This window comes from Paralichthys olivaceus, chromosome 8, assembly GCF_024713975.1.
Source record: "Paralichthys olivaceus isolate ysfri-2021 chromosome 8, ASM2471397v2, whole genome shotgun sequence".
NCBI lineage: Eukaryota > Metazoa > Chordata > Actinopteri > Pleuronectiformes > Paralichthyidae > Paralichthys > Paralichthys olivaceus.
This window is the reverse complement of record NC_091100.1, coordinates 5,119,195-5,129,982: the sequence shown is the minus strand read 5'-3', so window position 1 is coordinate 5,129,982 and position 10,788 is coordinate 5,119,195. Positions and strand designations below refer to the sequence as shown.

The 10,788-nt window shown below is 45.0% G+C and overlaps 1 protein-coding gene across 1 annotated transcript; it reads right to left on the bottom strand.

The window, feature by feature from the left end:
* Window positions 1-899: 899 nt before the first annotated feature.
* On the bottom strand, window positions 900-9,297 carry LOC109639604 (beta-1,3-N-acetylglucosaminyltransferase lunatic fringe). Its single transcript, XM_020103161.2, has 8 exons — window positions 8,754-9,297; window positions 5,100-5,148; window positions 4,499-4,601; window positions 4,258-4,411; window positions 3,933-4,018; window positions 3,530-3,689; window positions 3,324-3,409; window positions 900-2,374 (listed from the first exon to the last, which is right to left on the bottom strand). Exons 1-8 carry the CDS (start codon window positions 9,159-9,161, stop codon window positions 2,305-2,307), a joined length of 1,116 nt encoding a protein of 371 aa, XP_019958720.2. The 5' UTR covers window positions 9,162-9,297; the 3' UTR covers window positions 900-2,304.
* Window positions 9,298-10,788: the final 1,491 nt, after the last annotated feature.

Below are 10,788 nucleotides of genomic sequence, written 5' to 3'. Positions count from 1 at the left end.
AATGGGTTCACAGGGGAATAGGCGGGAGGGAGGGACGGGGGTCTCCAGACAGCAGCTCATAAACAGGGCGGGAGGGTTGAAAAGTTAAAGCTGTGCCGAACTCCACAATCCTCCAGTGTTCAGGCAGCTCACAGTTTGCATGGCTACCCTCGTTAGGCCATTGCCTAACCAGAACTTTATCCATAACCAATTCATGACTAACCTTAACCACCACTTATCTTATACAGGATTTCAGAAATGCCATTTTGCCTCATTCTTACCAGATCCCCATAAGGTCCACTGGTCCTGATAAGATGAGTGCTTAAAGGTAAGAAAAACTAGCACACACAGTATTTGACCAGCAACAGTTTTTATTAACTTGTGTCGTGACGTCCACAGACAGTCCAGATACTGGAGAGAGCGCGGACGCTTCACAAGCAACCGTTCATCGTATACATTCATTTCACCAGAGACAGAATTCAACTGATTCACCTTCATTCAGTGAAATACAGACGACGACCCAACATGAGTCATTTCTCTGAAGGAGCTCTGAGGGGAAAAATCTGTCCCACTGCTGTGAGCTTTAAAAGCACTTTAACAACACTAACGATCAGACTCCACCTGTTTTAATGGATGAAGAACAGTGGTGTCCATGTTTTTTTGAACACTAGTTCGTAACAGAGGCCTTGATAGTCCACACCGAGGAGTTAAAGGAATAGTTTGACATTTTTGAAAAAAAATGTTGCGAGCATGATGTTGAAATATTACAAACATTATATAAAGATGGACGACATGCCAAAACATCTATAGCCCCTGGTGGCTGGCTCCAGTATAGCTCATAAACCCAGCCTCCTCCGTGTTAGTGGATGGGACATGGACCAAACTAAAAAGTCAAAGTGCACATTAAATATACTTTTCTCATAAATGTATTTAGGTAGTTTTTAAACACACTGATGTTTGTTTAAGTTTTGATGTTTCTGGTAAGTTTGGTTTTATTGATTTATTTGATGCTCCATACTTTAGCTTCACTTTAGCTTCAGTGGGATGAGATGGAGACACGTCGTGCATCTTTACTAACAATCATTTCCTTGCGAGAAAGCGAGTGAGCAGCATTTATAAAAATGTCAAACCGTTCCTGTGAATGTTCCTTTTATCAAATGATGAATTGCAAGCAGCAGAATTAAAACAGCAAAGTGCTCAGTCATGATAACACAATTCATAGAGATAACACTGAACACTGAGGAGATAAAACTTCACATGAAGGAGTCTGGATCATCAAAATGTTTTTTTCTTTTGCCTCATTTTGCTAAAAATGATAAAAGATTCGTTCATTTTTCTTTTCTTCTGCGTTCGATCGCTCCAGTGCATCTACTCACACGTAGTGAATCCCATCTTATCAACACAAAAGAACGATGCGTCTTAGCTGAGGAGGTGGAGAGGAGAGGGGGCACTGGGAAAGTTCGGGGGTGTGAGGCCAAACTGATCTTTAAGAGGAGCCATTGTGGAAAAAGAAAGAGAAGCCAGAAGGGAAAGTATTGTTCCTCTCGACTCCGGAGAGGAGGATGTCCGTCCAAGTTTGTCTGCTGCTCCAGAATCACACATCCAGTTAAATCTTGGTTGTTCAGTTTCTATTAAAATGTTTTAACAAAGTAACTGTCACTGCCCACATGCTTTACATTGGTTGTGGTTGTTAAGGAATAAATCCACTAGAGGGCAGAGTTGAGAACATTGCGACTGCGGAGATGATTAAGCAAAAGCAGCAGTTTGGACGATGGAAGCAGCATCATAACCCCAGATGCCTGTTGTCTCTCCTCAAAAAGTTCCACCATTGTTGAAATCTCTCCATCTCCAGTGCTGCTCTATTTCGTCCATATCCGTTAGCTTTCGGATGACGAGCACAAATCCGGGTGAAGTGAACCCAGAGTGTATCGGACACCGAGCGCTGATAGCATCAGCTTCGAGCTAAATGCACAGCTGAGCCAAGTTCAGCTGAAGGCGACAAACGAGAGCTGAGACCGAGAAGACGAGAAGAACTGAAGCTGAACGTGGAGATTAGAGCGAAAGATGAGGTGACAGGTTGTAGCTCGACGTCTGGAGCTGAGATGTGCATCGTTCAGAGGAGAAACACTTAGGAAACACCGGGTCGCTATTCACAGGGTCGAAGTCACGGGGTCAAAGTAATTCAGCACTCAGGCTGCCGTGGGACATGAGATTCTTCAGGATTCAGAGGAGCAGAGGGACTTCTCTTCTCTTTATCTTTTTTTTGTTCCCAGACTCAACCCCCCCGCCCCCGCGTCAGTTCATCTCTCCATCTCTGGACGGCGGCTATGGGAGTCGCCAGGGGCCGGGGCACCAAGTAGTGTCTGGGTACAACAGACAATGGACAGACCTGAACCTGAGAGAGAGAGAGGGAAATGAGGGTCACAATGCCTGGAAGCCGCATACTGGGGATTTCAAAATAAAACGAGGGAGTACAATTAGACGCGTGCATGCGGTCACACGTGCACACTCACACACACATGCACACAATGAACAAAGCCAGGAAGCATGTGATGGTAGTAAAAACATACACAATCAGACGTGCTTACATAAAGGAGAAGTGTCGTACACGCTTTAAATCTAAATCTTTTCCTGAAACACATTTACTGAGCAGCCGAACAACTGTAAACATTAAAAAATACAATTAACTCTTTATGTTATTGATTTTATTGTTTTTTTTTTTAACAATCGACCATCGACCAGGTCTAAAGCTCATTTCATTATCCTCAACCCACCTTCCACCCTCAGGGGAAGCTGCCATCAGCTAAATGATCACAATTCAATGCACAATGACACAATCACTGACCAGACAGCCGAGAACGAAAGAAAGAAGGGAAGAGAAGGGGGACAAATAAAAAAAGTCCCCTTAATGTCAGGAAGGCCTCGGATAAGATCGGTTTGTGTTTTATCCTCTGTATTGTTTGGTTTTTCCTGTAATGTCAGTGGGAACATGTTTTTTCTCGGTGATGTTTCATGGTCGTTCAACTGTTCACAGAGAAGTCAACCTTTTGTGTTTGACTCAGCGTCACAGACGGACTCTTTTCAAGAGAACCAAGGCCTCTGGGTCTGCGTTCATCAACACGAAACAATGGCAGAGCTACAAAATTACATAACTGGAGGTTGAATAAAAACACAATATGGTCTCTAACATTAATCATCAGTAAATCTGAATCTAAAACCAAGTAACTTTAAAGTGGTCCTCAAAAAATTTGAAGTACAGGAACACACACACAGACAGACACAAACACACACACAGACACAGACAGACAGACACAGACACACACAGACACAGACACACACTTTACCTTGTAGGGTCTTCACTAAATGAAAAAGGTCCTTTCACATTCACAGTGTTTCTGTTGTTTTCCACTGTGCCGTAGCTGAGAGTCACCTGATGAGAGAACAACATGAATGCAACATGGCTCAAATGGTTTTTAACATCTGTAGAGGCAGAGATTATAAATGTGGGGATGTTATGTCTGTGTGTGTGTGTGTGTGTGTGTGTGTGTACCTGGTTGTGTATGTCTGACACCAGTCCCAGGTTCTCCAGGTGGGAGTGGAACAAAGCTGAGCGGATGAGGCTCACGCCGAGCAGCGCTTCCACGATGTAACCAACAGTGCAGTCGTCAGGGAGGCGAATGTGCTCGGCGGTCGACATGAAAGTGCCCTCACTACAAATATATAATAATAATAATAATGATAAGCTTTATTTAGAGCACTTTAGTTAATTTGAAGTAAACCCAAGCTATTAGATTTTAAAATCAACACAAAAACAAGAGACAATGCAGCGAGGCCTGAGTCGGTTTTATTGGCCCACGTTTTCTCGACCCAGTAACAATCATGGCACCAGCATCAACCAGCAGAGAGCAAGCAGGAGTTTGATTGTCGCTGATTTTGAAAAACAAAGTAATTACCTTGCCCAGGGTTTCATCTTGAGAGCGAGGGCCCGACTCAGACAGAACCCTGCTCCTCCTGTGGCGAACCAGAAACGCACCGTCTTCTGCAAACACACACACACACAAACACATCATCATCATGAATTATGGTGCATCTCTGTCTCAGCCTTGGCACCGCTGCTCTCAGAGCACGCTGATGTTTCTTTAACCATGACTTAGGTTTTCTAGACACGTAGCTTATTCCCATTATGCAAAAAGAGCCGAGGCTGTGAATGTGATCTCTGCTCTCTCTGTACAGCATGAAGCAGCCCGGGTGGTTAGAGGGAGAATCACGTTGACTTACCATCTCAGCCGTGCCGAGTCTCTCCGTGGCCTCTATGGGTCGTTCGAGGCTGGGCCGGCCGATGTACACGTCCTCCGTGTGACTGAACTGTGACAAGAGTTTCAGGAGGGAGCCGACGTTCACGTAGTTATCATCGTCGACATGACAGAACCACCTGCAACACGCAACGCTCAGAGTTAATAAAACACTCTTTGAGTAATAAAGCACGGGGGGGGGGGTCACTGTGTGGATCGTGTCTTACTTCTTTCCAGAGTTAATAAAAGCGTCGTACTCCAGAGCCATTTTACAGGAGAGAGCCTGACGACTGTGGGCCGCTGAGCAGTTGGTGTTGATCAGGTGAGATCCTGAGGATCAACAACAAGAGAACAACCCGTCATGACACAGTGATCGTGAGAGTTACACGAGAGAAGAAGAGACAGACTTTAGAGGAAATGGTTTGTTGGTTACGTATTGAAGTATTTATTCTTGAACTAATTACAGGAACATTATGATGGTAGTAGATGAAAATGTTTCACGTCAAACTTGTACAAACTACTAATATTAGCAAATCTAATTTAGTTTCTCATGCCCGACCATAATACTGTTGTGTACAATGTGTCTGATAGTGAGAAGAATACTTCATTGAAAGTGAAGCTTTTCTATGAGTAAGACGAGGAAAGGCCCCGTTGATTAAATCTACGTGACTTCCTGCATTTCATGGAAAAATAATATTGCTCAGTCAGCGTTCTGGTTCCTGCTTTCCTGCCTCTCACACTGCAGATAACACTGCTGCTGCTACTCAGCAAAACTGCTGTGTGTGTGTGTGTGTGTGTGTGTGTGTGTGTGTGTGCGCGCGCACTGACCCATTCTCTTCCTCAGCCCCTCGTCCTCTCCGTCAGTGAACACGTACGTCTGTGGAAAAACAACACAAGCAGAGTTCATGTTATTCTGGGCACGTTTCACGAAGCAGCAGAGAAACACAAACACCATCACACAGACGCTCCTGCTGCTCCACCATCATTGTTCATGGGTGACTGTTTATGATCTCAGGTGAGACTCCACCCGTTTCCTCGCTGACCCACCACACGGCAGCGGAGGGCCGTGCTGACTTTGGGTGAAGGCCAGGATAAAGGAATCCCTCTGTGTGTCTGCAGCAGAGCAGCCGGTCACAGTCCTGTGGCTGCGTGTGCACAGTATTAATGTGATGAGTGACGAGGTCGAGGGCCACTGCGCACTCAGGAAGCCGTGTAGACCCCGTAACTTTCCACAGGAAGTCCACCAACACACACAGGGTGCACACGGCCTGCAGAGCTCAGCAGATTAACTGGTTGGCTGAAAACAAAATCAGCATCATATGAGCATTTTGTAGACGAAGGTGTTTCCAAATATGAAAACTTCTATTTTACGTAAAAATGTTTTCTTAATTCAACTTCTATATATTTGGTTGTATTTGTGTTTTTTACTAGAAGTTGTTTATTAAAAGGTTTATGGTTAAACTGTAGAAATATCGAGCCTCAATAAGCAGCTGTTTGCAGATGTTCACAGGCACAGCTGTGCTTTGATCTAAACATTGACGACAACATGCTGATGTGTAGCATAAAAGAATCTCGATTTTAAACTCAAGCTACAGATGGAAATGTTGTGTCAATGCAAATATATCATTTAGTCATAAATCCGTTACTGGACTCATTAAAATCTGAGTTCTTCCTGACTGGGCACATGAATGTTTGTAATAGATTTCATAGTTACAGCTGCAGTATTTCTGCCACCATATAAGTGTTGTTATATAAGTGTTGTTAAAACTACGACTGGATGTGTCCTTTTCGAAGTGGCTTGTGTTGCTGCAGTCAGGTCAGGCGGAGCGTCATCAGCGAAACGTCTGCTGATGTTCGTGAATTAAAGTCTTTGTAGAGTTAACGTGGCGATTTACTTTCTGTCCAGAAAAAGATTTTATAATTACTTCCAATGAGGAGGATAAGTGTCCACTGTTTGTTCTCGAAAACATCTGAATGGATTTCCAGGAAACTTGGTGGAAGGACGGGACACGGGCCAAGAAAGACCCTGTTTAAATGGGCAGATCCAGATTTTTCACGTTCTTTAACATTACAAGACAGGACATGTTTTGCGGACTGATAATCTGGTGTGGATCCAAATTAAAATGAGAATCAAGTGGATTCCAAGATGGTTTCATAAGGGGACCCCTACTATATGTACTACTGGGCCTTGGTGCAGGTTTCCACTGTCCGGAGGGCCGAATTTAACCAGCCTCAGAATAAAGAATGTTTCATTTCAAATCCAGCGTCCTGCAAAACGGACACAACAAACACTAACTCTAACTTCACTGTACGAACTGCACTGACTGAACAGACCGGTATCAGACAGATTGCAGTTGTCAACCCGCTTTTCATGCAACACAAATTCAACAATAAATCTTCAGTGCAAACACAGAGTGATCGCCATCGCTGCCTGTGGTCGAGAGAGACTGAAAACACAGAGAGAGAGAGAGAGTCCAGCCAGCTGTGTGTTTTTGTCAGTCTTTCTTTTTTTTCCATGCTGAGCCTCTTAAGCCCCTCGAGACGCTCGGCTCCTGCGTCTGTACGAGTGTTTCACTGTGTGTCTGTGATAGTGGTGTATGCTAAGCTGGAGGGGGGGTGGGGGGAGGACAGGGAGGGAAAATGTGGTTTTTGGGGGGGGTGTGGGGGGGGGCAGGAACTGAGCTTTACAACACAGGAAATAGTGGCAACAACAACCACGACCACTGAAGCAGGAGAAAGTGGTGTGTGTGTTTGTTTGTGTGTATTAGATTTAAGTGTGTGTGTGTATTAGATGTAAGTGTGTGTAAGTGTGTGTGTGTGTGTGTGTGTGTGTGTGTGTGTGTGTTTTTACTCTTGTGATCAGACACATTTCAACTTCCCATGAGAAATCTGGTGAGTTCCCAGGGCATCAGTGTTTGTGAAGGTAACACTGTGAGAAAGTGTGTGTGTGTGTGTGTGTGTGTGTGTGTGTGTTGTCTTCCCATTACTCAGCAGTCTCACAGTATAGAGGTGTGTCTGGGAAACAGGTAGAGTTACACACACCTGACCGTGAGAGCAGATGCAGGAATGTGTCACATAAACATACAATGACAGACACACACACACACCAGCTGATTCCCCATACACACACACATATATCTGTATTCACAGTGTGTGGATGCAGCCTGGGATGTGACTTGGACTCGTCCCTCTTGAGGGTGAGATGGGAATCAGGGCGACCGCTGTACGATCCGCGCTCACGTCTGAGTTGGATTACGAGCTTTGAAGACGCAGGGTGCAGTTCACCACAGTGCCATGTGTTTCACAGCAGCAGACTCGTCTTCGACTCGCTCTCTCCGCTGGGATTCAGACCAACAAGCCTTCACTTCATCTCGTTTCATCTCAAATATTTATCCATGACTGTACCAGCGTCTCCCTTTCAACTGCAGCAGTCGTCCGCATCTCATGACTCATGTTTTTAATCCCTGACCTGGAACATTTCTTACATGATCAGTTGTGGAAAAAGAATTCGGGACGAAAATGAATCAGAGACAGTTCTTACTAATCAGTGATAGATCATTCATATTTTGGGGTTTTGGATTGTAACCCAGATGAAAACTTAGACATCATCCTCTTTCCTGGAAGCTTGCGCTTGTGTGTCATCTGCAAAGAAACTCACATTTTTTAAATAACTCCAGTTGTGCAAAAGATGAAATGTGTCACTTTTTAACGTGGTTGTCAGAAAAATAAAGTTGCAGCAAATGGAAAGACTCAACTATACTTTCACCTCCAGAACAGATCACAAAACACTCTGAAATTCTACTTCTTATTAGTTTAAAGATCAGACATGTCAGCTTTCTGATTGTTCGACTGAGTCTGCACCGTGATGACGAACTACAAATAAATTGTAGTCTGATACTAATCCTGAAAGTCTTTCCTCTTCACCTCCCATGTCTTTCATTACATCGATGCATTAGGCGGCAGCAGTGTGGTCGGCCTGTCAGCCCTCAGATCTCCCTCTCATGCATTACAAAGTCCTCCACCTCTGTTTTACGACTCACTGGCTGATCAAAGAGCCAGAGGACCCAGCCACATCACAGGGGGGGGGGGGTTACAACATTCAGAAGATGCTACTTCCCCTGTATGGAGGAACTGGTGACACTGGATAACACTTTGCATGAGGCCGGATGATGAGCATCTGAGATCTGATGTGAAATGATCTCATAAAAGATGATTAGTGACACGGTTCCCTTCATGTGATGCTGAAAAATCACATCAACACAACCAGAGAACGACCTGAGAGCCTGTTGGTTCTTCTAATTGTTGCACATTATAACATGAATAAAGGCTGAAGCTTATTTACTCTCTGGTTTGGATCATTAAATGAACCATGCAGCTACAAAAATCATGTCTGAATCTTGATTTTCTATCATTTTAACTCACTTTCATTGTTTTCCTGGTGGAAACAGATCTTATTATCTAGTTTCAGGGATCTGGACCCACCTGTTGCATGTGTGTGGAGATCCAGGTTTCCAGCAGCAGCTCCAGCCTCTGCCGGTGATACCTCCCGGTTGTCTTCACCGCTATGAAGAGGTCAGCGGGGGTCAGAGGCTCCACCGGCCCGGGGGTCACGCTCTTCCTCTGGTGCCCGCTTATTGCTCTCCTCTCCCGGGTGAGTTTACTGAAATACGCCGAGAAAGCCCTCCCGTTCTCCGCTGCAACAGCAGCTGCAGCAGCAGCAGCAGCAGCAGCCGCCGGAGGTGCCCCCGGCTCTCCGCTGCTCGCGTGTCCGACTGTGACGACGAGCATCCCGGCCGCCAGCAGACAGGTGACCGCGGCGGCAGCAGCGGCGCGGGGACCCGGAGCCCAGGGGCCGGTGAGCGAGTTGGATGAACCGGAGTGAGTCCGCATTGTGACGGTGACGAAGAGTTTAAATCTCCATGAATAAGTTTGAGAGAACCAGATCCTCACAACGTGACCCCGGTGCAGACACAGGTCGTGGCCGCCTCTCCTCGCTCCTCCTGCGGGTCAACTCTCTCCGCTCCACCCGCTGACTTTAGTTTCTATTAACTTCACCAGGGGGCGGGGCGACCCGGCATTCAACCAATAGCCGGGTTGAGCGCGCCTGGTGGGCGGAGTTAAAGAGGAGGAATCTGCACGTGGTTGTTTAACAAACAAACTTCACACAGAAACTTCAAACTTGTTCCTTTAACTTCTGGTAACATCTCTATTGGTGTTTGGAGAAACAGTATTATATAGTAATATTCATATATTAATATAAAATAGTAATATTTGACTTGATGACTCGGATCACCGTGGACCTCCACCACAAACCTCCACATGGTTGACTTCAAATTTGAATGTTGGGGCTTCCAAAGTGTTTTGTGGACTCAAACACTTCACCCACCCTTCCATCTGCATAATGGTGAGTGGATGACGAGTGAATTCTCATTTTCTTTTGGGTGAACGATCCAAGCGTCCCTCCTCCAGGTCTGCCGGGAATCCGTTCGGTTGTTTTTGTGTAATCCTGCTAACAAATCAGCCAACTCATACCTCGTCCTATCTCACATGTTAAAGTGAATCAAATACAATCCTGGATCTGCTCATTTTTCCAGATCATAAGTTTGATGTTGTTTTTTCTTGAACATCACTGGCAAAACTGAAATCTTATAATCATGTGCAATGAAACAATTGTGTGCAGAGAGGTCAAAGGGCTTCTTATAGAGTGCAGTAAGTTTACATGAGTCCACACATTAATTCCCATCACTACACTCATGCAATACTCCTCAATGCAAATGCATCACTTTGATATTTGAATCTTTAAATGTATCCTGGTGTTTCCAAGTGCTGCCTTGATGCATTGTTCTCTTGAATCTCACACATGGATGACACATAAAATTACTCAGAAGTCCGTCATGTTCTGCTTGGAAATGTCTGCACATGTTGTTTTGTGTCCAGTTTTCCTGTGAATTACTTATTTCCTTTAATTTCCTGATATTTTCCTATATCAGAATAATTGGTATGACTGTAGCTGTTTTGAGTTGATGAGGACGAGAGCAGTAGTTCTCCGTCCTGGAAAGCAACAGGCTGTGAGTTCCTCTGTGAGGAGGCATGGTGGGTCATTCTCCAAGTGGACAGATGTTGATTAAGACCGTGACATCGGAGTGAGTGTAGTGCTGCCAGCCACACACACACACACACACACACACACACACACACACACACACACACACACACACACACACACACACACACACACACACACACACACACACACACACAGGAGACAGTCGTGCCAAGCGGCCAGGTTGCCAGATCCACCAACCATCTCAGGAATGTCTCCTCTCTAATAATGTGCGGTTTGTCTGTGCTGCATGTCTGGGTCAATCCCTCAAGCCAAGTCAGTCTAGAATTACATTTTAGGAAATATACAAATACCTCAACAACACTATGATTCAATTCAGGAAAATGAAAGTGAACATAGAAAACCTAGAAAAGTTTCCTGACCAGCTTTTTCCGAGGTTATCAACTGTATCTC